Source organism: Nasonia vitripennis, chromosome 1 (assembly GCF_009193385.2).
Source record: "Nasonia vitripennis strain AsymCx chromosome 1, Nvit_psr_1.1, whole genome shotgun sequence".
NCBI classification, from domain to species: domain Eukaryota; kingdom Metazoa; phylum Arthropoda; class Insecta; order Hymenoptera; family Pteromalidae; genus Nasonia; species Nasonia vitripennis.
In genome coordinates this window covers 7281093-7307319 of record NC_045757.1, presented here as the reverse complement: position 1 = coordinate 7307319, position 26227 = coordinate 7281093, and the positions used below count along the sequence as shown (strand labels likewise).

The following is a 26227-nucleotide window of genomic DNA, read 5'->3' as shown; positions in this document are numbered from 1 at the left end:
TACGAATTTTCAGTTCAACGCATAATTATTAGGAATAAAAACGTTACTTTGATAGATCACCCGTGCGTATATAAAATAGGCAGTCATCGCGTGCGGCTCGAAAATTGTTTTAAAAAATTACTCAAACAAGCGCACAAACTAGCCGACATTAAACATTCGCGCGAAAGAGTCCGCTTTGATGTGTCGCTCCACTGAATCTACAGCCCTAACACACACACGCGCAGCTGCACGCATACGAGGACAAACAATTTATTCTCGCCGGTCCAGAGCAACGCGGTACATATAGCGCATGCACACTCCGCGCCGACCATATATATTTCAGTGTCATTTTAATTTGCACACGCGCTGAATATTTTAGCATTGCATTTGTATGCACATTACAAAGCGTTGGCCGGTACAGCAGCTATACGCGTAATCTCGTCGATATTTCGCGTCGACGCCGTTGTTGCGCGTATAGCTGCAGCGCTGCTGTTCAGCGTTTTAATTGTATTTTTAGCAGCCGGGATATCGCGAGGATTATTTAATTAAAGTAATGACTTTTCATTGCGCGCTTTGTTTCGCTCTACTCGTCGTCGCTTTCCTGAATTAACGTTATTTTTCATTATGTACAAGTATTAATAAATTAAAGTGTAATATATATTGTATACAGTTCAGGTGCTGTCTTTCAGGTCTTCAATATGAAATTGTATAAAATTACGGCAAATTTGCAAGTACACATGCAAATCGAGTCGGCCCCGCGTAACCTATATATGTACATTTGGCGCTTTATTGCTATATTCTGCTGCAGAACGCTGCACTACCTCGCGAAACTAATTCTGTTTTCCCCGACGTCCTGAAATTCTTGATGCACTACTCGCGCGCTTCCATTTAACTACGTACGCGCGCTACTCTCGCGGCCACATTAATATCTGAAAAGCCTTTTTCAGATACATAAATATGCATATAATCGCATTATTGTTCATGTACGCCCGCGCGTCTCGCGTTACTCCTCGCGCGCTTTACATTTTTTCCCTGAGTTTCGCAAGTGAATTTTAATTTTTGGCGAGAAGATATAAGTTATATTTATTTTCTGTCGTGGTTTGCCCACTACAGCGTAACATTCCAAAAGAAACTTGAACGCGTATGACGTTACAATTTCACACTTACCCAATAACTCAAAACTCCATACACACAAGGAGTGAGTGAAAAAAAGCTCACGCCCGGCATACACATAGACTCCCTCGACCGCATATAAATCTGGCGAAAGAAGAAGCACAAAGCTCGCCGTCGAAAAGCGTAATTTCCTTATTTAAATGAGCAGCTCTCCCCCCCCCCCTCCCTCTGGCAAGCTATACCATCGCCGCTGGTTTTTTCTATCCTCTCTCTCTCTCTCTCTCTCTCTCTCTCTCTCTCTCTCTCTCTCTCTCTCTCTCTCTCTCTCTCACTTTGATAAAGCCGCCTTCTCATCGGGCGCCCGCGTTGCCAGCAGCAGCGGGGCAGCATCGTCCGTTGCCAGAAAGTCTCTTTCTCTCCTCGCTAACGATTGTTATAGGCTGCGAGAGCCTCTCTTGACAAATGTAACGCGGCTTTAATCGCGATACAAGCAGAGCCAGCTGCTCGGCTGCATTATTTACCGAGAGGGGGGGGGGGTGTACGAGAGAGTGAGAGAGAGCCGCGTGCCAAGGATAAGGACATTAACGGCCAGGACGACGACGACGACTACGACGACTGGGGGGATCGGTGAATATTATCATCGGCGACAAATTGAATGAGAGCGCTCGCCGGGAGAGCTTGCCAGCGAACCTTCCTCCCTGCTTATATTCGCGTACGTCTTCTGTATTATGCCGGTATTATTATGCTTGCATTGTTTCAAACGATATAAAACTCGTTTTTTTTGTATCGTATACGCTCGATGATTAATCATTCCCCTTGGGTATAAACGATGATGCGATATCGGAATTCTTATTTTTTTCCGACCACGTATAAGCGGCATAGCATCGTATCCGCTCCTCCTCCGCAGTTCCACCGATAAATCGCGCGGTAAAAGGGAGAACTCGGCGTGGCTGCAGTGGCTGCGTCTCGGGGTTCCATTGGCAAAGACCTTTCCCTCCCCGTCCACTTCCGCCGTTTGTCATTACGAGCCACATTTTATTTATAATAATTGGTTTGAAACAGTTACCCGCCAGCGCCGCTGGAATTTATGAAGTCGGCCGGGGAATCCCCGGATGGGGGCAGAGTGAGACGAGGCTCGCTGAGCTCTCTTGGAATCAGTCCAGCCGGGACCGCACCCTCTTCTTCTTCAGCCGCTGCTATACCGCTTCTTACCGCAACTTTGCGAGGAGCCTTGATGCGCCGCGTCAGGAGGAAAGATAATTTTGCGCGTGGGAGTCATTACTCGAAATTTTTATTTGGAGAGTGAAAGTTGTTGAATTCGAGACAAAAGTGCCAGTGTTTATAGAAAAATAACCTTGGCTCATTGAGCCGATGGTCCGGGCTTAATAGCCGCAGACACTCGGTGTACTAATTATCAATCCCGTATAATCAGCTCTAACTCGAGTATAATTCCGACCATTTCGAACGCGTTTCCTTCGCGATCCCTCCCTCTTATACGAGAGAAAGAGCTGCGCGCGTTTCAAACTACAAAGTACACCTCGCGTCTGCAGAATTTTAAGTCGCTCGGAGAGCTGCGCCGAGGTCAAATAATTCCGACACCGCGAGGGCGGTGGGATCCTTTTAAAGATGGCAGGGGGCGAGTACAATTTTCCTCCTCTTCCGTGTCGCGCGCGCTCGCTCTGCGCGAAGCGCATAATACACTTTCGGAGAGAAGAGAGAGAGAGAAAGCGACTATACCAGGGACGGCGAACGCGAAAGTCTTATCGAGCTAGCTTAAAGGAACTGGATGCCACCTTGGATGTCCTTACTTTTATGGTACATTTATTTATTGGCTTTGGAGGTACGAGCTTCGCGGGCTGATAGTGGCTTCGGAGATACGTGTAGAGTTGAGATTTTATTGGATAGTATCGTCGCTACAACCGGTGGATTGCATTTGCGGAGAAAGCGCCAAGTGTTTTTTAATACGGCAGCGCGTCGTTGTACGATCTCATCTGGTGTTTGATCCAGGGAAGGAAATAAGAGACTCTGGTGTATACGTCGGGTTTGATTTGCAGGCAGAAACTTCCGTACGAAACTACGCCGACTTGCGTGTCGTTGACAACGAGAGGTCCGCCAGAATCACCCTGATTTGAAAAGAAAGCAGGCAATGAGTAAACGTAGTTTTGTCACGAAATATTTAGTTTTATGAATTTTTGACTTACATTGCATACAGATTTTTGTTCGTCAACCGAAGTACAAATTTGACTCTCATGTACTGGATTGAATTGGTCTTGCCAGTAATATGCGCAAATTTGTTGTCTGACTATTCGGATTTGAATATACTGTAGAGTTTCAGCAAATTTATTCGGACTCTAAAAAATTCATTTGAAAAAATTGTAATCATGACTCATAATTTACACGCGCCAGCGAGAAGATTACATGAAAGAAACTAGACTTACAACTTTCCCCCATCCTGATAAAATTGCTAAGTCGTTCTCGTACTTGTTCAAATTATTTGTTGGAAGTTTTATTGGTCTTACGATTGTACTGAATTGAATATCATACCTTAAACGAATAAGAGCGATGTCATAATAGAGGTGTACTCCTGAAAACTGGCTGTGCACTATGAAGGCTTCGATGGGGTACCTTACAGCATCTATTGCACTAGCTTCAATACCGCCTATAGCAACGGTGTACTGTTCATCATATGTATTTCTGTTTTAATAAGGTATAAAGTCAAAAGAAGTAAATAGAAGCCTTTAACGTTAATTCAGTCATCGTAAACTTACGACACTTTGCAGTGACCAGCTGTAAGAATCCAACGTTTGTGAATGATCGATCCACCACAGACAAGTTCTTGATCGTTGAGCAGCAACATTGCTTGATAAGGAAATTGGCCTAAATAGGCTTCCGTGCCTTGGTACATCGTAAGCCCTTAGAAAAGAAAAAATGCATAATATTTACTGTGTCTTATAAATGTACCTAGGTTATTATAAAGATGAATTACCCCATCCTGCCTGTACGATGCAAAAAATTAGAATACTTCTGAACAGTTCCTTCATAGTGTCAGAAGAAAAGATAAATAATAATACTACTTGCCGTTGCGGAGTTTGTATGCTTATAAAGGATGACATGGTCTTAAATTTATCTAAACCGGAACTTATTTAATCGACGATAAGCGTTTTACTATAAATAACGAGCGTTTCTTACAGTTTCAAAATTAGATAACTGCAATAAAAAATAAAATTTATGGCAATGCTTTCAAGCTTCAGACAAGGCTCGTGTTCATATTTTCAAATTTAATTATAATAAATACTAACGACATATTGCATAATTATGAGCGAAACCAGAGATAAAGCGAGTCAACAAATCTTGAAAAAAATTTTTCGCGCTCGGTCGAGCTCAAACATCATCGGAAATTCGTAACGTGACCATAGCCCTGCGACGATCCGTCCATTACCTTCGCGGCAGCCATGCGGGACCACTCCCGCATATTACCCGAATTCGAAATCTGAATTTAGCGCATAGCCAGGGCACGCCGTTATCGATTAGAGCTAATCACCATTCAAGCGAGAAAACGAATGAACAATTAAGAATTGACGTTTCAATCTTTATCTACTCTTAAGATTCATTTACGAAATTTTCTGCAGTGGCAATCCAAACATGATTTTCCTGTTTCTTTTTGTTTCAGGTGAGTACCAGAGTAAACCAACTTATTACAGTCTCTTTCCTGTCATGTGAGTTTACTCGCGCGCCAGCGCCCTCTACATCTGCTTGCCCCGCGAGCACGTCTAAACAAAGCCTCTGAGACACCTCACACGTGCTCTCGTATGCAAAAATTGCCTCCTCTTTCCACCTTCGCACGTGCTGTCTTTGGATCCTTGCGAAAGGATAGAGAGCGGGGCTCTGACGTTATTGCTGATCCTGGAAATTTATGGGAAGGCTCCGGCGACGGTAGCAGCAGCACATGGCGCTTTAATTATGTGTGTGCGCGTGCATGTAAGAATGAATTGGCGAATATATTTTACGCCGTAGCTGCGACGTCGACGAAATTTATTCCGCAGCAGCGGCTCTACTGCTGCTGCTGCCGCCGCCGCTTCTTGGAAACGTGTCGAAGGATATTGTCCCTCTTATCGAGGATTTCGTATATTGGGTGACTGCCGAGAGGACTGTCGTGGTCGGGTTTTCCGCAGATTTGAAAGGTCCGTTTTCGCGTTGTTCTATTTTACTTTTGACTCTGCATTGCTAGTATACAAGACAAAACACTATTTTTTTTTTCTAAAGTTATATCGCACCGCGTGACACCCAGAACAATATCGCGCGCGCGTTCCATAAACCAAAACTTCGAAGCGACTCGGCCAACAAACTCTTCTCATAACTGGAAACAATGAATCCAGCGATCAATCAGCCCGAAATAGCGATCTCGCAAATGCGCACTGGCGAAACTACCTAGTCCGAAATTTACAGCCCGGCTGAGCGTGCAGCAGTCGAACTGCCATCTCGCAATTACAGCCGTCGTCATAGTCGTCGTCCGATTAATTAATCGATCGAGCCGAGCGCGACGAGCAGCAGTAGAAGCCTTGTGACCACGCAGTGGTAAACACGTCGGCTTACTTACGTGTGTATCTACGCGCACGTATGCGTCACGGGCTGACTGACGTCCCGACGCCAGTCGCCGTCTAGACGACGAACAGATCGAGGAGTGGACAACGTCGGGAGAGCGGGTTTCGTGTATTTACGGCCGTTTTGTTTACAGAAGCCGTCCGATCGAGGGAGATTGTCACTGGTTGTCGTTGCTCGACGACGACTGGGAGTTTGACTTGGAGTTTTCAGAGGGTGGGAGTGGATGCTGTTTGGTCGAGTGCTGATTTCGGTTGTTGGGGATAGGGTTGAATTTTGTGATAAAATATTTTGGCCTCAAATAGAAAGTAGTATATTTCTCATACGCATATTCGGTTTCTAGTTTTGTGACAAATTTTAAAAATATTCACATTTAAAAACAATAACTTTTAATTCTCATAATTATAATTATTTTTACAAATTATAATGATACGCCAAACAAATAAAGCTGTTTTCTAATCCAGGGAAGAAAACCTGAAACCCTAGTATAAACCACTGGTCTTACAAGACCGCATTCCGCATCAGCATAAGAAACTATACCAATTTGTGTATTACCCACAACCAGTGGGCTACCAGAATCTCCCTAGAAAATAATAACATATCAACAGGTTTCGTGTTAAAATTAAATCAAAAAGTTTTTGAAAATATGATATTTTACTTCACAAGTAGCTTTTCCATCGGGAATAGAAGTGCACAGATGATGCTCCACTAAATTCGGCCACGATCTACGGCAGTTTTGCTGCTCTAAAACTTGAACTGTAATATGCTGCAAGTTTCGTGGCAAATATGTCTTCAAATTAGTGTTAGGCTATGAAATCCGAAATAAATTATTACATTCATTTTATACAAATTTAACCACAAATAATATTATCATTATACTCACTCGCAATTTACCCCAACCAGACACAGTGGCAAACGTATTTTCATATTTGTTGATATTGTCTAAAGGTAAACTGACAGGCTTCACTCTTTCGTTAAATTGTATATCAGTAGCCACGCGTATTAGCGCGATATCGTTAAGAACCATATTTGCTCTCTGCGAATTAAATTATTACATAAATAAGAAGATACTGTGCATTTTACTACTTTTACAACAATCAAATTACGCACATTTACGAAATTTTTATTTTTTACAATTGTTTTTACCTCATAACAAACCCCACCAATCCCAAGATTCTTATTTGTACCCACAAACACACTAATAGCAGCATTATTTTTGTATCTAAAAATTATTATGATATTTGTCCAGTAAAACATTGTAAACTATGCTAATATATGAAATAGAGAAACTGACTCGCAGTGAGCTACAGTCAAGATCCAGCGTTTATGAATTATTGATCCTCCGCAGTACGTGAAGTAATCGTATATTAATGCTTGATAAGGAAATTCGCCTTCAGATGCTGTTTGGCCATTTGTGATTCGCTCTTGACCTATATAAAATTGCGGAACTTGTCTTAAAACTATCTATTCAAACTTTTAAATATATTATGTTAAATGTCGTACATACCAAAAGTAAAACTTATTAGATGTGAGACTGTAACAAATAAAAGAAATAGTTGCATCATGCATATGAGACGAGAATAGCACTGAGAAGAATAGTGATGATCTTTAAAATTTATTACGCTGGAAATGCAGTAGTGTTGGAGGTTTTAAGTAATCCCTCGTGATAACGCTCATACTATGTGGGCAGGTTGAAGACCTAAGTGATCGCGTAAGACTCTGTTAGTTTTTAAAAAGTTTGTGTATAAAGGAATACGTTTAGAAATTAATCTGTTAAAACTTCCAAACAAAGAGTATCTACTAATATATTCTTTTCTTTTTCAAGCAAGCATTACTTATCAATTTGGATGATCCGATTTGCATAAAATCGCCATTTATTCAATAAAAATCAAACATTATATTGTTTGGATTATCTTCACGATCTCAAAAAGTATATGCATACTTCTACCGATCAAATATAGCGTTAAGTTTATTCAAACATTGAAGATACAACGAGCAAATAAAATTCTTTTACTCGAGCATGTGCTACAAAGTATAAAGTTGGTTATAAAAACTGTGCGGGTCTTTCGTTCGGCACATACTATCGTAAAACGTGCGCTCGAAACATGACTTGGGCACCGGCTAACTGCTCGGGAAGTTGCACATCGCAAGTGCTTAATTTTTTTACTTTTTTGGTGCAATACTTAGGATTCTCGTACGACTCGAAGTTTACATCTACGAAAACGGATGGAAAAGAGTCTGGTCTACGAGATGAATTCGACTTCATTGTGGTCGGAGCCGGAAGTGCTGGATGCGTTGTAGCTAATCGATTGAGCGAAATCGAACAGTGGAAGGTAAAAACTACATTTTTTTCATACAAATAATTTTATAATTTCTGAAATGTTATAATCGCAGGTGTTGCTCTTAGAATCGGGCGACGAAGAGCCAGCTGTTACCGGTGTCCCAGGACTGTGGCCAGTTTTGAGAAGTAGCAGTCTTGATTACGGCTATTATACCGAACCAGAGCATGCGATATGCGCCGCAGCTGCGAATAAGTCTTGCCACGTTTTTCGCGGAAAAGTCATGGGTGGTACCAGTGCACTCAACGATATGATTTACGCGCGCGGTAATAAACAGGACTACGACGACTGGGAAAATCTTGGAAATGCAGGATGGGGCTTTGAAGATGTTTTGCCCTATTTTAAGAAATCAGAAGATGCAAAAGATCCCTTAGTAAGTGTATTGATTATTTTTTTATTTAAATTTTTAAAAATATATTTATTGATTGATTGCGTGAAACAGCTTCTAGCCAAAAACCCAGATAGTCATGGAACGGGTGGCTATCTGACGACCGAGCAGTTTCCTTACAAGAACAAAAATGGCCGGGCGATAATAGATGCTTGGAAAGAACTGGGCCTCGAAGAAGTAGACTACAACTCGGGCTCTCAAGTTGGCGTCTCCAACTTACAATTTAACTCTGTTCACGGCTCTCGACTCAGTACAAATGGGGCTTTTATTCGTCCCATCCGTGGCAGAAGGTCCAACCTCGTCGTCAGGCCCAACTCTCGAGTGACCAGAGTGATGATCAACAGATATTCCAAGCGTGTCACGGGGGTGGAATATTTTTGTTCAAAAACTAGTACGCTGAAAATGGTCTACGCGAAAAAGGAGGTAATCATATCCGCGGGAGCCTTCGACTCACCAAAACTGTTAATGCTTTCGGGTGTGGGTCCAGCCGAGCATCTTCGCGAGGCTGGTATCTGGGTCGTCAAGAATTCCCCGGTAGGTCGCAACCTTCATGAGCACACAGTGATCGTTCCCTTTACATTCGACCTGAAGAAGGAGTCGCGAACCACGTCAAGTTTCGACGACATGCGTAACGACTTGGTCTACTGGATGAGCTCTCACGAGGGTGTGCTGTCGTCGACGGGGCTGCAGTCCACCGTTGCCTTCCTGCAGACATCCTTTGAGTCACGCCCAGGTGTTCCAGACATCCAGGTTGGTTTTGCTGGTAGCAGTACGTCCTCTGATTCTGCGTCGATCGCGACCTCGTACTATGACAAGGCGGTGATCTTCCTTGTTCTTTTGAAACCTCACAGTCGTGGACAGTTGAGGTTGAACGTAAGCGATCCGTTGTGGAGTCAGCCGCTGATTCGATTGAACAGTATGACCGATCCTAGGGACAGTGAAATTCTCGTAGAAGGAGTAAAATTGGCTTCCAAGGTCACACGCACCAAATCATTGAAGCAAAAAGGGTTCATCAGGACGAAGCCAGCCATGTGCCAGGAATACGAAGTGGACAGCAGGGAATACTTTGAGTGCTTCGTTAAAAGGTACACCTTCACAAGTTATCATCCGGTGGGGACGTGTAAAATGGGTCCGAAACGCGATAAGGACGCTGTGGTCGATCCTAGGCTGAGAGTTTATGGAGTCACCGGATTAAGGGTTATCGATGCCTCGATTATGCCTGAGACTACGAGAGGCAGCATTAATGCGCCGATAATTATGATTGGCGAGAAAGGTAGCGATATGATAAAAGAAGATTGGTTATGAGGATATGGGTTAAACTTTCGAAGTTAATAGAACATCGCGGATAATGCACACGATCTTAATTTATTTTTCTGTAAATACTCGCATGTATCTTCGATTTACTGTATTATAAAGTTTATACCCACAGCATTATTTTGTTTTATTATTCAACCCGATAAGATTATGACGCTTAAATATTATTGCCTCGATAACCTTGTTTATTTAACGTTTCATAAAAACGAAACAAAGTTTTCCTTTCACAAAAAAATCCAGTCAATTATTTTGCAACGATTACAGCCAAGCGATGCAACGCTTTTACGTAACACGCTATAACGCACAGATTAGGCCTACATGTGTCACACCAGACACTGTAGGCACGTGGATGTGAAAGCGTGACGAAATCTCTCGCCGTAAATCTCGAAGCTCGCCTCATTATCTTATCGCCTTTTTCTCAACAATAGCGGCGTTTACGTAAAAATTATAGAGCGATAAATCAGTCGCCCGACCAGTTATTAAAATACATAAAAAAAAACTTTCTTCATTATAGCACACATACAGCACACTGGATATTACATTATTCTCGCGTTTCGTCTGTACACGCGCTCGGCTTAGGAAAACTTGTATAATTTTGGACGTAGTTTCGTATGATTTAGCGCTACGTCTCGAGTTTTGGATATCTTCGCATAGCCCTGGGGAGCAGCAAGACGCTTTTCACCTAGGCGCGCGGAAACTTTCCGCGATATTTCTCGAATCACTCGCAGTTCTTCTCGCACCGCAAAGATGAACAGGCCGATAATGCATTTGAATTGCCGATTCCGCGCCACTGCTCTATCTCGACTCTCACCGCGATGAAAAAGAAAATACACGTTCCGAGTATTCGCGGAAGAGATACACGCGATGATCCGTGTATTTTTCGAGGCTCCAGCTCGTCATCGCGTTAATTATCAGATTCAATATTGTGGGAACGTGATCGGAAATTCAATATTCGCCGGTATCAGGATTCGTTATGCGAGAGATTTTTCTCTCCGCGTCCCGGGAATAATAACAAGCCCGCGCAGAGTTTCGCGCAGCTATGCGATATTTAATCAGCGACGAGGATAATTCAAGCGTTACATTTTCCTGAAAAGTACACCTCCTACATCTTGTACATACATCCCGGGCAACTCCAATAAGCCTTAAAACTAGCTTAAACACACTCTCGTCCTCTATTCTCTTTAAGAGCGCGCGCGCGCGCGAGACAGAGAGAGAGAGAGAGAGAGAGCCGTGCGATGCACTTGCGCGCGCGCGCGTATATACCGCCATTAATATAAAAGGCGACGAAGTAAGAGAACTGCATTATCTAATTTCACCCTTTCCTTCCCTTTCGACGCGCGCGCGCGTACTGCACACACAATTTTCTCTCTTCCTCTCTCTCTCTATTTTTCCTCCGCCTCCGCGAACTTGGCCGCGCGCAAAACTATTTCAAACGGGAAATGTATTCAGCCGGCGGTTATCTCGAGCGGCGAGAGAGTTGGAGTCTCGCTCCGTGCAGCAAGCAAAGTGCGCCGAACAAGTAAGTGTATGCACCCCTCGCTCGCAGAAGAGAAAGAGAGAGAGAGAGAGAGAGAGAGAGCGAATTAAGTGCCGGCAACTTTCGGCAAAAACATACGAGCGAGAGACTTTGCTCAGCTTTTTTGCCGATGGATGCATAAACGTTTCGGCGCTAAGTGGTGCACGGCTCGAGACGCCGAATCTTATGGAGAAGCGGTCAACAGAACGAGTTTTTTCGGATCTATCTTTTGTTACTGTGGCGAATTGGAAAGTCGACGCCGAAATAATTCGTTTGAGCGCAGCCTCCCCTTTGGCCGGCTTTCCATTTCCCACGCGTCCATTGACGCTCGCGCTCGTATACACACACATACATACAGAGAGTTCGGTCCACTATACGCGCAACCTACTTCAAAACTTTGTTCAGCTCCGGGCGCAAGAGCGAACGAGCGAGAGCTGCGGCATGTAAATATTTTCCTTTCAAATTGAAAAACAATTTTAATTCACTCTCTCCCTCTCTCTCTCATTCATTTTTCCAGTCTCCTTCCTCCTCTTTTTATTACTCGCTCTCTCTCTCTCTCTCTCTCTCTCTCTCTCTCTCTCTCTCTCTCTCTCTCTCTCTCTCTCTTGTCTCTCTCTCTCTCTCTCTCTCTCTCTCTCTCTCTTGTCTCTCTCTCTCTCTCTCTCTCTCTCTCTCTCTCTCTCTCGCGCGCGCGCTCCATCTCTCCTGCTCTTAATTCAACTACGCTCTCTCGTCTCTCTCTCTCTCTCTCTCTCTCTCTCTCTCTCTTTCGCTTTTATGTCTCGGCCGCGCCGCCGGCGGCGCATTGTTTTGCGCTCAAACGCACAGTTCAACACAGTGTGTGCACAGCGCACGTTTGAGCTGCTCGCTCGACCGCTCGCTAGAGAGCTTTATTACTGATTACACGAAAAATTGATGCTCGGCCGCTGCCGCGTTGTTTAATGAAGCTCCCCGAAATAATTCACGGGCTGCAAGCACGCACGCTCGCGCAAAAATGCTGCTCGCTTTCCTTCGCTTATTGCGCTCTGAGTAATGGCAAAGTAATGGCGGAATGACTTGGGGCTACTGCGGTCGCTGCAGCCGCGTTGTTTGATTTCGGTGATGGACGCGGGCGAGCTTTGTGTTTTTCCCGGGGAAATCCGAGCGCGCCTATATACGTATATGCATACAGGCGCGCTCGGGAAGAATTGTTTTAGTCGAGATTGCAGCAGCGCGCCACGTTACAAACAAAAAGCTCGTTTTCCAAATTGGATTAATCCATTTAATTTTAGCTTTTGTACATACGGGCGAATTGAAAAAAGGGACACGGGAGAGTGTGTGTGTGAGAGAGAGAGAGAGAGAGAGAGAGAGAGAGAGAGAGAAAACACGAGCGAGCGAGCTTTTTTGGATGCGCCGTTTGTTTTTGTTTATAGCCCCGCGTGTCTCGAATAACGTTGCGGCCGGTGCCTTTGTCCGAGTATCAGGCAAATATTGCTTTTTGATAAGTGCGCCAGCGCTAAAACGGCCCCCCTGCGGGTGAATCGTTGATTTGGAATAAAAAAAAATATATATATATATATACGAGATAAAAATACACGCGTATAGGTTTGTTGTTCAGAAACGAATTTCGCCTTTAAAAGGCACAAAGCGATCCGGGGGCTCGCGCAGTATTTGAGTGACTCTTCCGACATGAAACAAGTAGAGCCATGGAAAAAGAGGAAGTTTCCACGGGGAGATCAAAGAAATTTCGCGCAAACTCGTCTTCAGTATTTTTCTTATTATTGTGGACAACGACGATTGTTACAGCTTCTGCGCGCGAGCTCATTTTACTTCGAGGAGAAAGAGAGGCAAAAACGCCGGGGACTGCAGGAGAGAAAGAGAGAAAGGAATAACAAATTTTTCAGCATCTTGAACTTATACTTTTCCGCGCTCACAAATAACTGGAATAATGAGAAACTTTTAATTAAAACCTCGACGACTTCGAGGCGATTCCCGGAGAGACGAAACAATAGGAATGAGAAGAGAGAGAAAGAAGAAATACCGTCGTTAATGGAAATTTTTTAATGCCCGTTTCTTGTTTCTTTTTTTCATCCAAGCTGTCCCCCTCCCCTCGTACTCTTGCCTTTGAGGACCGAGACAATGAAGCCCTCCTCGTCGGACTTTAAAAATCGTTTATAGAGCCGGTATTATAGATATTCGATGCTAATTCGCTTTTGTTTGTTAGATTGCTCCCTGGCTGCGTCTGCCCTCGACGCGTGTGAAATTGAAGATACATCAACTGCTTGATCATACGCATTCGTAAACGGATGAGCTTTTTTTTGTCGTTGCAAAACGTTGACAGTCGGAATCGTCTGTAAATCCGTCAAATTCATTCGGTATGGCCCTGGTAGAAATCCCAGCTGATTTAAAGCTGATAATAAGCTTATTATTGCAGAATAAGGGTATGGTAGCTAACGTTTTAAGCTTCCGTAAGGCTTACAGCGACATCGTTTTAAGCTGGAAATAAGCTTCAAAACCCGTAAAATTAGATTAAAAGATGATGTGAATTTTTTTTTCTATTGACCGCAATTCATTCGAACATCGTTAATTAGTTGAAAAATAACAACAACAGTGTAATTCTATTATTTTTATATTAATAATTCCAATCTTGTAACAAATCAGTATATATAGACATGCATTATCAATATTATATAAAACATAACCTACACATTCTTGACTCTGAATAAAATATGTAATATAATACATTTAGCTAAACTTTGTATGTCGTTTAAGGGAAAATTATAAAATAAACAATATATTTATTAAATTATTTTCAAACTTTATTAATAATCTCTAATTATTAATAGATACAGGGTATTTATACATGTTTAAACAATATGTGGATTACGTATAAAAGCATTTTACTTTTAGTTTTTGGCATCGCATTAATACAAAATATTTATTAATTATAAGTACAATATAATAACATAATATTACAATGAAGTCGTAGAACATTCGAACCATACATATATAATTATTCCCATTTTTTAGCACCGCAAACTATGGAACTTAAGCCTCTGATTAAGTCTTTATTCGATACCAGCACATTTCTTTTTATTGATGCACTAACCATTACAACTGCAAAATAATGATATACGCATGAGTGATACATCCAAACAGTTATACGCAAGCAATACAAATGTACATGATAAAAAACTCACCACTCATGCATTGAAAGAGTGCAGTGTCTTTGAATTTTCCAGCCCCTTGTTCTTTAGTTGGATCACGTGCCTTTCTAGCTGCTGTAAATTGCACTGCTACATCCTTCGCAATGAACCTTTTCATCATTGCGCTGAAGCTCTTGGTTATACAACCAAGTTCATCTACTAGCGATGTTAATTCTATATACTAAAATAAAATATAAGAGTTGATTTATATATAAATAAATAAATAACTTAGAATATCTTGAGTCGCATAAGCATACTTACAACATCAGCTTTCAAAAATTGATCTCCTACTGTCAGAGACGCATCAAAGATTTTGAAAGTTTCCATATCCTCTATCGGTAGCTTCAATTTATACTTCTTGAGAAAGTCTATTTTAATTTTCCCCTGATGCTGAACTACACTTTTGTCCATCAAAAATGTATCAGTATCATTTTGTTTTTTCTGGACATCTTTCAAAGAGGTTATGATATCATCAAGCTTGAGAGTGATCTGATTAAGTTTAGTCAACACTAATGTCTCAAAATCTGTAAATAAAAATTTAAAAGTTGATTACAATTAAATAGACATGTGTGTGATGAGATTGAAAGCAGAACACGATAGAAGTGTTTATCGTAATACAAACCAGACTTGCTTTCATAATTTCCCAATTGAACTATTGGAATATTCAGTTGTCGTACCAAGTTATCAATAGGTTCATGCAACTCTTGATTTTCATTGTTGTCATCGTTGTTGAGCTCAAGTTCGACAGCATCCAAATTGTTAACTGGTTCTTGGGCTGGGCGTAGTCCATTATCAGTGTGTAGTCCATTACCTACGCGTAGTCCATTAATAGATACCGTAGCTTCTTTAGGTTGCTGGGTTTCATGAGCATTTGTAGATCTACTTGGTATTCCTGATGTACTTGGTACTAAATTACAGAAAAAAAATTTAGTTAATTCAGTGTATAACAATATTTTTATAAATTATTTAATAGTTCATTTTACCTGCAAAGTCGACTCGTCTCTGAATACCACAACTTGACTCCGAGGTTGACTCTTTATCATTTTTTTGAGAATAATTATTCGTCACTTTATTTCCTGGTAAAAACTTCTCTGTTAAAAGCTTTGCTTGTGCTTTTAATTGCTTTTGGCGAACAGCGTTATGCATCTTGGACTTGATTTCTGAGGCACTTTCATCATCGGTTGTAAAGGCATTTCCTCCTTTTTCCAACGTTCCAATTTTTTCCACTGCTCTTTCATAAGTACCTATAAACAATCAAAAACATTTATTTAGATATAAGACTTATATAATATAAAAAAAAGTAATAAAATGGATCACTGTGATACTCACTTGCTCGTCCCCTTACTTCGACTGGATAAACTGGCCAATTTTCTGGTGCATCTGCTTTTTCTTTAACTAGAGTGTGTAGCATCTCAATATCTTCAGGTCCATATGGAGATTCTAGAAACTTGGTAAGGCATCGCTTGCGTGTGTTATCAAATTCCAACCATTTTGAAGGCACAATATCTGCAGATTCACACTTTTTTTTTCTTCCACGGTGTATGAACTCCACCAGGACAAACTCTTTCAATTCATCATCTCCACTGCTGCTGTCAGAGTCACTGTATCTGTTATCAGACATTCTGAAAAAAAGCAGATTTGAGGTTATCACACTGATCACATTTGTATCTTGAAAGAATTGAATGAAATTTATGAAAGTAAATAAAAACTGCATATAGAAAGCTAATGTTTATTATTTACTTGATGATAAACACAGTAAGAGATCACTACAATCACGAGAAAAGTGTAGACTAATGTCACACTCAAACAGGTGTTATATCAAACCTTTCAAATGCACTGTTTACATTAGATTTTCATTGAATGAAGGGCGGGAAAATTTGAATCATAAAAACTCTACTTGGTTAAGTTAAGGTTACTTTTATAATACTTTATGAAGCAAATTAAAATTTTAATTATGTTGAAAAATTATAATAATAAAATAATAAAATTAAGAATGAACTTTTTCAACTCACCAAACACACTTATATATAACCTCTTCAGTCCATAATCACTAAGTATTGGAAAAATGTTTAGTGCATTAATGGAATTACGAATATTCTTGTTTCTTCTGGTGAGTCTGAATAATTCATTGTCAGCTTAACAAATTTCTGAACAATCGACTTCAATGGTATATCTATGACTGTTGGGGAAAGGCGATTGACTTGCCACATATTTAAACTGCTTGAATTACACGGTTGATCAAAAATATTTTCTTTTCTCAAATATCTTCTCACTTGAACTCGAATGCTGTCATCAGCGTGCTTATAAATCTTTTCAATCTCAACTACACTTCTGTCTTGTAAAAGAACTGTTTTGTTCGGATTGCTATGTGATAGAATCATTTCACAATATTTAACTTTAATAACTTTAGTTTTATCTTCTTGTAGAATTAAAACACTTGGATTATTGTTTGATGTGAACAGCGAACATGTCCTTTTCTTGAACTCTTCTACAGTACTGAGCCACTATATGGTTTGCTGATCGTAATGCACTACTAATTTTTCCCAAATAAGATTCAAAAGCAAATGCACTAAGTTCATTAAAATTGCAGCTTAAATTTTCCACGTCGTCACAGATGTGTATCAAGTTATGAATGTTAAGTGACATGAATGTTGGTCCGAATAAATCAGGAGCTTTTTCACAACACACTTCTACGCTCCAATTCAAGTTTCTGAGTTGCACTCAATCGAATCTTGTTTTTCGAAGGGGACAGCAAAAATTCTAAAATTCTCTTTGTACATTCAAGATATAAAATATGCATTGGATCAAGAACAAAGTGTGATACCATCTTGACTGGAGGATTCAATATACTCAGCAATGATACTGCAGTATGACATTCTGAGTCAATAAAATTGAGAAAATCTTCGTCTGTTTTTCTAGGCTCATCGACTTCCAGAAATACAGTTACTCCGTCAACTTTCTTGCCAAGGACTCTACACCTCTCACAAGCACGAAATGCTGTATGGCCAAGTATGCATTTTATAAATGACCGGGCAGGAGTGTCACAACAAAAATGCTTGATTTTCACTTTAAAATGCAGATTATTAATCTTTAGTCCATTAGTCAATAAGTCTTGCAATTCCTGAACAAATTCACTTAAATATTCACACGAGCATTTTGGCTTTCCTTTACCAGCATACACTGCAACACTAAAAGGTTGATAATGTTTATCTTGTTTGGTGTACACTTTGCAAAGTATTGGCCAAACAGTAACAGAACTAGATTTAAATGGTGAAAACCCATGTATATTGAACATTAATTCCAATACTTGTGTTTCATGACATTCAACTTTCACTGTATCTTGCAACTTTTTTTTCATTCCAAAATAATGGAACTCGCCAAATGTACCATCAGCTACTTCCATTTGTTTTATGTCAAATTTCACATTACTCTTTAAAAGAGTTTTAGTGTAATTTGGCAATGTTGGTAAAACTTTTACTCGCATAATTTTCAACAATTTGTCTGAATGTACTTGAGGTGTTTGCGTGTCCACAATCCATTCTTGAATTTGTTGAACCACTTCTGACTGAGAGAACTTATCATCCTGTGACTCCGCTTGATTGTCGTCTGAAGGATTATCACTCTCACTCTCTTTCTTAAAACAATCTTGAATAATACTTGATTCTTCATTTTTCACAAAAGATGTACGACACTCACTTTCTGTATCACATATCATACCATCGTATTCTTCTAATAAGAAGTCCAGTTTTTTTTGTTTCTTGTTTTTACGGAAAGCTTTGCAATTTTTATTTCTTTTGCTCATTTTGATGAAGTCAAAACTCCAAAAGAAAATAAAGTGTACTACACTCAAAGCAATTTATAGGTTAGGAGGTTAAGTTTTAAGTTTATAAATTTTCAAGTTGATGCTTGACTTCACAACACTTGATATTTCACTACAAACTTTTATTGTTAGCACAGATTAACTTTAAATTACACTATAGTGTTAAAACAATTTCGGAGCAACAACGTGACCACGCTCTGATCAACGCCCAGGCCGATATATATATGCATATGCGCAGTAATTCATATAGGTGTCTCTCTCTCTCTCACACACACACATAAGGTTACGATATTCGTTGCTCTCACTCATATAAACTTATTTCGATTATATTTGTTGTAGTTTGTACACACAAGGGGACACAAGTAATGAACTTACGAAAGATATGAGAGATAAATCATTGGTAAAACTTTAATATTGGTAATACCATTTAAAATAGAAAGAGGTTATGATCGCATTATAGCTGTTGGTTGTTAGTATAGTTAACTGAATGTAAGCTTCTAATCAGTTAATATATAAGCTTATTTTTATTAACAATATAAGCTTATCGTTATTAAGCTACCGGATTCGTAAGCTTATGTTTCTACCAGGGGGGAGAGGAGGAGAATCTATCTCGTTACCTTTTCACTTAAAATAAATTGTTTCTGTTGAAACGGAGTAAATGAAATAAACGTGTATCAGTTAATGGATTTCAATCAAGTGGTATATTCGATTCGCGATAACGTCAATATTGCGGCTGAAGCGAAATGTGCCACATTTCAAGCAAATAGCAAACGTGAACGTTATCAATTTCGACTCTCTGTGTACGTGTTTCCCTCATAATCAATACTGCGTTTGTTGTTGATGCATCTCGAAAAATACAAAAGCGCGGCGTCTAATAGAAATACGTGCCACGAATAAAGCATTTATTAATCGAATCGCGCGCGAGGATGTATAAAATTGGGGAAAAAATCGGAGCATCGACATTTTGCAACGCGCCGGGCAAAATTTAATAAAGCTCAGCCCATGTACTCGTTCGGCCGAGCCTCGCTGCGCGATTATTCTCTTTGATGTAATAATTCCATTAAATCCCTCAATGAATACCAAATCAAAGCAAAGAACGCCGCGAGTATTTGATATTCAAAAATGAATTTCAAATAAACTGCACTCACCTAACGAACTCCCTCTCTCCGAAAAAAAAACAAAAAAAATATGTCCGACCCCACAACAACGCGCAACGTTCGAATTAAAATTTCAACAGTCCCTCGGACGAATTGCGTCACTCCCGCAGCAGGACCACTAGTGCTGCTGCAACGACGTGGCTCTGAAAAATCTCCGCCAGTAGCAGCCAGCCTGGTATAACTCGAATTCCACCGCAGCTGCTCCCGCAGGAGAAATTTACGCGAGCGCAAACATTTCCCTAAATGGCGTGAGCAAGCGCATAACTGCTTCTCTCTCTCGCTCTCGCTCTGCCGAGAGCCTTTTATTCGGCCATGGAAAATATCGATATTAATGTTGTCATTAGCGGTCGCGCGCGGTTCACTTTGTTATTGTAATGCGGGCGCTCGCACTTGCCGCCCCCGCGATGTGTGTACTCTGCTGTGGGGTTGCTAGGTATGTAGGTATGCGTGTGTATAGAGAGGTAGCCGCCGCGCTCGCGGCTTGAAATATTGGATGTACAACAAAAGGACGGGCTTGGAGGCAAAATTGAGAGCTCGGACTGTTGATTTCTGGTCCGATGAACGCGTTTAAAATTGTTATGGCCCAGTGCATTTGTCGCGATTGTTGAATCGACGCGCGCGTCTTGAATGCTATAGTAGTGTGTTACTTAAATTCGTTTAGAAGTGTTTTTTTTAACAATTTTGTTTTTTATTAATTTTACAAAGTTCGCTGTGTGTGTCATAAAAAATGAATTGCTATACGATTGCATAAATAAAACTATCGGTCGATCGAACTTTAAAGTTTCTGAATGGAAGCTCTTCTCTTCTTGGCTGCGTCCTCCTCTTCGATGATTTTCCTCAGATTTGAATTTTGATCAGCCATCAGTATGGATGGAGTATCGAACTCCAGAACTCGGCTGCTGTCAATCACCAACACGCGGTCGCACGATAAAGCTGTTCTAGTACGGCTGGTGATCGTTACGACGGTACTATTGGAAAACTCTTTTTCTATCACCTGGTTCACCAGACCCGATGCCTCGAAATCGGGATTGACTATCTCTTCGATCAGTAGTATCTGTAAACGACAGTCGAGAATGCAGTGTACTATATTTGAAAATTGACGCATGAGATTTTGTGTATACGAGGGTATACCTTGTTTTGGCAAAGGAACGCTTTTGCGAGGAATAGCCGCTGCTTTTCACTGGTGCTGAAAATCTTTCCATCTATCGTGTAATGGAGCTTCGACGCGACTGCCGATATCTTGTCCTTCAAGTGTACTCTTTCCAGCGCGTGCCAAATGTCCGCATCGGTGTGCAACTTTGCCGGGTCCAAGAAGAACCTAAATCACAAGATGAGATACTTTAACGCTATATTTATTAATATAACTAAATTTGGAAAAAGTACATTAGGTTTGTTAGGATTACCTTACTGTACCGTAGAATACAGGTGCTCTGGGTATAATGGAAATTCGATTTCTAAGTAATTTCAAGTCGATTTTTGATATATCAACGTTGTCGATGGAAATTTTTCCTTCGGCCAACTCGTTTAATCTATATATTGCTTCGATGAAAGCACTTTTGTCCAGTTCTTTTCTGGCTAGCAAACCTGAAGATAAATTATATTTTAGCAATGTGTAACCTCATTTATTGGTTTTATGGTTAAATATATTTATTACCTATTTTTTCCGAGTCCATAATGGAAAAAGTGGCATTGCTTAGCATGAATCGAGCATCGTAGCCTAGAGTCATGTGCACCTTTTCAAAATCGATCGACCCGGTGGCTGGCCACTCTAAATCTGGATTGAACGATGCCGGTTTGTTATCTCTTTCATGTACTAAAGCCTAAAATATTATCGATGTATACTGTCAGCATATAAATCATTTAACACATTGAAATATTATCCAAACAACATTATTTCGAGTCTCTGGAATATCACGAAGCCATAAAATCTATCATTTTTAAGTGTTTTTAATCGTCACAATAAAATAAAAAATATTGAGTTCCAGATACGCAATTTATTGCGTTGATAAAGACAATTACTCGATAATTCATTAATAAACAACCCTGGAGAAAAGGAAATTACTCACTTGCAGATAGTCGCATATGTTCTTCACGCTCACAAAACCGATTTCCGTTTTTGAAAAATATCTTATGTTCATCTCGATGATGTTCGGCACTTGCAGTATAAAGACGAACGTGAGTCCAGCTACAGCAGGCGATATCTCTCCCTTCATGGTCACTATTGAAGACGCGGCGACGAAAATGCAGGTCGTCGTGAGTATCTGTAGTCTTATGGAAAGCCATTTCTCCGAAACGCCTTTGATAAAAATACAGGCACTGTTGTGATCCATCAGGTCCTGGAATCTGAAGAATGCGGTGGATGTTTTATAATTATGATGTGATAGATGTATTGATTATTTGAGATGAAAGTATTTTACTTGCTCAGTAAATCGTTTTCCTTCTTAAACGTTCGTATTGTGCTAAGGCCTTGGATACTATTCTGAAGAAAATTCTTAGTTGCTAGTCTCACCATGTTTTCCAGACGTATAAGATTTTTTTGAGCAGCTCTGCTCTCATAACACAAATATAAATTATGATACTAGCAAAAAAATTTTTTATTGTAAAAATGAATTGTATACCTGTAAATTTTTCCAACGAAGAAGAAAAGTATGCTGCAAAACACTACGTAGTTGGTGAACCACGGAATCGTACTCATCAAAACGAAGAACGCGATAAATCCAACTATCATATATCGCAAAGTATTGTCCAACTTAGACGGCAGCGAGAGACTAACTAGAAACATTGTGTTGTTAGAGCTATGAATTGTTCTAACAAAAATCTTAATCAATCTCACCATTATCCAAGTCCTGTAACAAGAGATTCTTAATTCTTCCGATTGAAGCAGCATCGAAGAATTTTATCGGGGCGTTAAGTATTTTATTCAGGAGATTGTAGTGTATATTATCGGCTATTCTCGTAGTCGCGAATTGCACCACGAAGCTTTGTACTATGCAGCCCAGTACGACGAGGAAGAAGCAGGAGCCGTACCAATTTTTGTAAAACGAGAAACTATTTTCTTTTTCAGTCTGCAACGATATTTTAATGTAGAATATATATTATGCTTAGTATACAGAAGTTACAATACATTTAATATTTACATCATTAATAGCTTCTATCCACCAGGTTAGTCGTAGTAAGCTGAGAACTCCAATGCTGGCGTAAATAACGTACACCAAAATAATGGGAAAAAGTAGAACGAACCCGCCGAGAGACTTCACGTAGGTGTAGTATGTCATTGCGGTTATTTCTCGAGGTTCGACATTATCTTCATCGCCATCGATAGAGCTACTATTTGATTTACGTGACTCATTATCCGTGTTCGCGCCGTTATTTAAGGAAGCTTTTCTATTTTCCTTTGCTTTCAAATCTTCCGTTTCTTTTTCCGAATTATCATCCTGAGAATCTGAAAATCTAAGTGTTCAAATGATATAGCGTGCTTTAATAATTGTTATCTATATGATAAATTCAAAACGATTCTTACTCATTGGCATAATCACCTTCTGCGTCGATCGCTGTTCGGACCATCGCCGCGTACTCTCTACCTAATCGCATTAATTCTTTGTGTCTTCCGTGTTCTGCTATTCTTCTATCACGCATGATATACATATAATCGCATCTATCTAAATACTGTACATAAAAGTTGTGTAAGCTGTAATCAAATTTTTTAAATTCTATTTATTTTTATTTAGCCATACCTCGAGGTCATGCGTAACGAAAAGAATAGTTTTTTCTCCGAGTGCTCTGATAATAAGATCTTCAAATATCTCTTGCGCCACGCTATTCTCCATGGAGCTCAGAGGATCATCCATAAAGTAAATGTCCCTAAAAATACCAAATCGTAAGAACGTTTATAAACCATAAGATTCTACAAAATCATTTCTACCTGTCAGCGTAAAATGCTCTTGCAAGTGCTATTTTCTGCCTCAGTGCTTCCGGTATTTCCACTCCAGTTTCTCCGATCTCAGTTTCATCACCATCGGGTAGTCTTTTTATATCCTGCCTCAGCTTGCAAACCACCTGAGCCTCGTAGTACCTCTTGGCATCGTATGCTTCTTCGAATAGAATATTCTCTCTAATTGTAGTGTTAGACAGCCAAGCCTTTTGACCTACGTAAGCGCAGCTGCCTTGTCGCATCAGCTGACCATTGGTCATCTTGATCTGACCCAATGCAGCCAATAGAAGAGATGATTTGCCGCTGTTGGCTTTGCCGCAAATTCCGATCAGTTGACCCTTCTTCGCCTTGAAGGTTATGTTGGATAGAATTTCAATGCGCTTAGGCTGAAACGTCGGTTGCTCTGTTAACTTCTCCTTTTCTGGTTCAGTTACACTGTCGATGCTGGCAAAATTATTTTTTCTAAAGATACAAATTTCATTAGGCTATGTTCTCAAAATATGTTTGAGAGTAGTATTTTCTTACTTTGCGTCCTCTGCATTTTCAGAATCATAGTTTTGCTTCTTAAATTTATCATGAACAAAGGTTCCGTTAACAATCGCTACTGCCTGGGACGCCTCGTATGGCTTTGACACGTGGCAACTGGTATCTTCCAATAACAGACCGCCCTTTAAGTTATTCATAAAATTAATTCGATGTTACGATGTTAGTTTTTATTTTTATTTTCAAAAGTTACCTTAATTTTGTTGAAAGTTATCAGTGAATCTCTGAGGCGAGATAAAGACGATTTCATCGACATAAAGGCACTTTGCATTTGTACTATGACAACAACACAGATCGGAAAAGCCTAAAAAATCAAAGTCCTGCATGCTTGAAGACATTCTAAAGGCATTTTCTATAGATTAAGTTACTCACTACTGATGCTGTCAAATCACGAGTCATGCTAAAGTGCATGAAAAATATTGCTATGATCGCAATGATCGGGATGGCATGAGCTATCGATGAATTGAGACTATTAACGTACGAAAGTTTCCACAGCCATTTGCTTTCTCTACTGCGAACATCTAAAAGTAACGAAAAGAACTTTGAAATTCAGATTATTTATGAATGGTTATAGATAACTGATGCACATCCAAAGTAAAAATACTTGTTATATTTTGAACGAAATGCTGCTCCCATCCATTGATTTTGATCAGTCTAATGGATTTCAGTGCTGACACTGTTTTCTTTATTCTAATCCTAGTGAATTCATTAGCGCCCGATTTGCAATAATCGATCAAATGCACTAACCAATACTGAAACAAGATTATTATAATTTATATACTTTTTCAGTTCGGAATTATACGAGCAAAGCAGATAGTGATCGAATTTACTTGAATAACATAGAACGACAGAAATATGACTATTCCCAATAGCGCTGATGGACTCAACCAGAGCGAAATGCAGATCAGCGCGCATACGGTCACAACTGGGCCATTGACTATCGACGTTCCATATTTAACCGCCTCGTAAATTTTATGCCCGTCTCTCGACAGCATGCTCAAGAGCTGCAACCATTTAAGAAACGATAAACATACATCTGAATTAAGAAAAAAATAATTGCTATCAGTTATCATAATCATTCAATTTACTTCATCCGTGTTCTTATGCGTGACGCTGTTCAAGTTCACGACTTTTTTGAACAGCAGACTCAAGCAAGCTGATTTCAAGCGAAGAGCCGTTCGTTGATTCATTATATCACTCCAAGTCGATAGCGTCATCTGCAGCAGATCGAATACGACTATGTAGATCACCCAGTGCATGCCGTTGAAGAAATAACTCTCGGAACCCTCGCTGTACTCCAGAAGTTTTCTCAAAAATATCGTCTGCAAAAATATGATAAAGTGTCGCTATTACCGACGTCATGGCAGATAGGAGACACGAGCACAGATAAGAAGGTTTACCTGAAGTATGAAGCTGACGATTTGGGAAGCAGCGTTCAAAATACACGAGGTGAGAACCCGGAACCTAACGAATCTCCAGGCGACCAGCGGCAGGGACGCCGAGGTCGGCCCTCGATGCCTCAACTCTTCGTTCCATAGATTCTCGAATCTAAATGACATTCCAAAAATTTGATATAAAAAGTCACGCTTCTTTTACGAGGACAATATCGCATAGTAATCGTACTTTTGTATGTTGCACGAAGAGCTATCCAGAGCCGATATGTCCGGTACTTCGTCAAGAGTAATGCCTTTCCTGTAGGCCTTCCACAGGTACTTCGTAAGCCATGACGAGTAGATGTAGGAAAAGAAGCTCGTGTTGTCTATAGTCATAATTCGATCGAAGCATCGACTACCGCCGACGACACTCAGATAACGAGCAATGGAAGATCAACACCAATTCACTACTCGCGCACCACATCCAACAAAGCGTTGTTGCACAACGACGACACGCGACACCGAAACTGCGCACTCTCGTAGCTTTCTAACATCATTCCACCACTAAATGAAGGCACTTTTGTTTTGACGCGATCCAAGCAAAGTCCACGCGCACACTGCGCTCGTAGGTAAGCGCACGCATCCATCGAAGCTACTGCAGCTTTGCGCCGACTGATAAGATTATTAATAAGAAATTTCTCATTCGCCACATGTTTCCAACTGATATAGCCGCCGCGCGAACGCTCTCTTCGCATATACTTCTATCGATAAGCGCCGCAGCGAGACTTTTCTCGCGTGTATCGTGCTCGGTGCTAGATAAGATACATAATGTGCATGTGTACATCCCAAATCGTTCCACTACATTAGCCGATTTTCGATGTGTATAGGTATAGCGCGAGCGGGAGCCTCGGCTCTGATTACGGCAAAAAGCTCACTTGCCTCGTCGAGTCGCTGGCATAATTAATTAATT

The 26227-nt window shown here is 40.4% G+C and overlaps 6 protein-coding genes across 12 annotated transcripts in view; 2 read left to right on the top strand and 4 right to left on the bottom strand.

The window, feature by feature from the left end:
* The window catches only part of LOC100121596 (CUGBP Elav-like family member 4), a 566446-nt gene that overhangs the window by 209409 nt on the left and 330810 nt on the right, over positions 1–26227 (top strand). The window lies entirely within an intron of this gene.
* Positions 2968–4201, bottom strand: LOC116738486 (chymotrypsin-2-like). Its single transcript, XM_032596176.1, has 5 exons — positions 4079–4201; positions 3861–4005; positions 3531–3767; positions 3294–3443; positions 2968–3215 (listed from the first exon to the last, which is right to left on the bottom strand). The coding sequence occupies exons 1-5, from the start codon at positions 4081–4083 to the stop codon at positions 3051–3053; spliced, it is 702 nt and encodes a 233-aa protein (XP_032452067.1). The 5' UTR covers positions 4084–4201; the 3' UTR covers positions 2968–3050.
* On the bottom strand, positions 6058–7736 carry LOC103315866 (chymotrypsin-2-like). Of its 2 annotated transcripts, XM_032596174.1 has the most exons (8): positions 7527–7736; positions 7314–7390; positions 7199–7225; positions 6986–7121; positions 6838–6913; positions 6575–6727; positions 6350–6499; positions 6058–6274 (listed from the first exon to the last, which is right to left on the bottom strand). In XM_032596174.1, the coding sequence occupies exons 2-8, from the start codon at positions 7366–7368 to the stop codon at positions 6113–6115; spliced, it is 759 nt and encodes a 252-aa protein (XP_032452065.1). In that variant the 5' UTR covers positions 7369–7390; positions 7527–7736; the 3' UTR covers positions 6058–6112. The 2 variants fall into 2 exon arrangements, with proteins under 2 accessions (XP_032452065.1, XP_032452064.1); XM_032596173.1 differs by having other exon boundaries at positions 7314–7736.
* Positions 7758–9849, top strand: LOC100116747 (glucose dehydrogenase [FAD, quinone]). The gene is made up of 3 exons (XM_016982069.2): positions 7758–8024; positions 8086–8403; positions 8473–9849. Exons 1-3 carry the CDS (start codon positions 7797–7799, stop codon positions 9721–9723), a joined length of 1797 nt encoding a protein of 598 aa, XP_016837558.1. The 5' UTR covers positions 7758–7796; the 3' UTR covers positions 9724–9849.
* On the bottom strand, positions 14025–19992 carry LOC100679091. Of its 4 annotated transcripts, none has more exons than XM_008218117.4 (7): positions 16446–19992; positions 15763–16055; positions 15417–15677; positions 15056–15340; positions 14695–14957; positions 14428–14614; positions 14132–14344 (listed from the first exon to the last, which is right to left on the bottom strand). In XM_008218117.4, exons 2-7 carry the CDS (start codon positions 16052–16054, stop codon positions 14241–14243), a joined length of 1392 nt encoding a protein of 463 aa, XP_008216339.3. In that variant the 5' UTR covers position 16055; positions 16446–19992; the 3' UTR covers positions 14132–14240. The 4 variants fall into 4 exon arrangements, with proteins under 4 accessions (XP_031782448.1, XP_008216339.3, XP_016838669.2 ...); XM_016983180.3 differs by lacking the exon at positions 16446–19992 and adding an exon at positions 16174–16304; XM_031926588.2 differs by having other exon boundaries at positions 14025–14344; positions 15065–15340; positions 15763–19992.
* On the bottom strand, positions 20077–25941 carry LOC100121338 (multidrug resistance-associated protein 5). Of its 2 annotated transcripts, none has more exons than XM_016983076.3 (20): positions 25508–25941; positions 25285–25432; positions 24973–25206; positions 24715–24888; positions 24489–24636; positions 24257–24405; positions 24078–24188; positions 23867–24009; positions 23333–23785; positions 23145–23271; positions 22931–23076; positions 22548–22860; positions 22244–22475; positions 22029–22182; positions 21828–21956; positions 21477–21753; positions 21065–21230; positions 20814–20994; positions 20542–20728; positions 20077–20464 (listed from the first exon to the last, which is right to left on the bottom strand). In XM_016983076.3, the coding sequence occupies exons 1-20, from the start codon at positions 25651–25653 to the stop codon at positions 20186–20188; spliced, it is 3897 nt and encodes a 1298-aa protein (XP_016838565.1). In that variant the 5' UTR covers positions 25654–25941; the 3' UTR covers positions 20077–20185. The 2 variants fall into 2 exon arrangements, with proteins under 2 accessions (XP_016838565.1, XP_001604943.1); XM_001604893.6 differs by having other exon boundaries at positions 23333–23803; positions 25508–25940.

What these genes read in the sequence shown, in the direction of transcription:
- LOC116738486 (XM_032596176.1), bottom strand. An exon ending in GCTGGTCACTGCAAAGTGTC is followed by an intron (nt 3,768 to 3,860) that starts GTAAGTTTACGA and finishes TATGATGAACAG; the next exon opens with TACACCGTTGCTATAGGCGG. An exon ending in TATCAGGATGGGGGAAAGTT is followed by an intron (nt 3,444 to 3,530) that starts GTAAGTCTAGTT and finishes TGAATTTTTTAG; the next exon opens with AGTCCGAATAAATTTGCTGA.
- LOC103315866 (XM_032596173.1), bottom strand. Translation starts at nt 7,368, where the DNA reads ATGAGCGTTATCACGAGGGATTACTTAAAACCTCCAACACTACTGCAT. An exon ending in TTGACTGTAGCTCACTGCGA is followed by an intron (nt 6,914 to 6,985) that starts GTCAGTTTCTCT and finishes AATAATTTTTAG; the next exon opens with ATACAAAAATAATGCTGCTA. An exon ending in TTGGTGGGGTTTGTTATGAG is followed by an intron (nt 6,728 to 6,837) that starts GTAAAAACAATT and finishes TTTAATTCGCAG; the next exon opens with AGAGCAAATATGGTTCTTAA.
- LOC100116747 (XM_016982069.2), top strand. Translation starts at nt 7,797, where the DNA reads ATGACTTGGGCACCGGCTAACTGCTCGGGAAGTTGCACATCGCAAGTG. An exon ending in GCGAAATCGAACAGTGGAAG is followed by an intron (nt 8,025 to 8,085) that starts GTAAAAACTACA and finishes TTATAATCGCAG; the next exon opens with GTGTTGCTCTTAGAATCGGG. An exon ending in AAGATGCAAAAGATCCCTTA is followed by an intron (nt 8,404 to 8,472) that starts GTAAGTGTATTG and finishes TGCGTGAAACAG; the next exon opens with CTTCTAGCCAAAAACCCAGA.
- LOC100679091 (XM_031926584.2), bottom strand. Translation starts at nt 16,147, where the DNA reads ATGCAGTTTTTATTTACTTTCATAAATTTCATTCAATTCTTTCAAGAT. An exon ending in CGAAGTAAGGGGACGAGCAA is followed by an intron (nt 15,678 to 15,762) that starts GTGAGTATCACA and finishes GATTGTTTATAG; the next exon opens with GTACTTATGAAAGAGCAGTG. An exon ending in AAATTATGAAAGCAAGTCTG is followed by an intron (nt 14,958 to 15,055) that starts GTTTGTATTACG and finishes TTTTATTTACAG; the next exon opens with ATTTTGAGACATTAGTGTTG.
- LOC100121338 (XM_001604893.6), bottom strand. Translation starts at nt 25,653, where the DNA reads ATGACTATAGACAACACGAGCTTCTTTTCCTACATCTACTCGTCATGG. An exon ending in TCGTTACGCATGACCTCGAG is followed by an intron (nt 23,077 to 23,144) that starts GTATGGCTAAAT and finishes TTTTATGTACAG; the next exon opens with TATTTAGATAGATGCGATTA. An exon ending in ACATATGCGACTATCTGCAA is followed by an intron (nt 21,231 to 21,476) that starts GTGAGTAATTTC and finishes ATAATATTTTAG; the next exon opens with GCTTTAGTACATGAAAGAGA.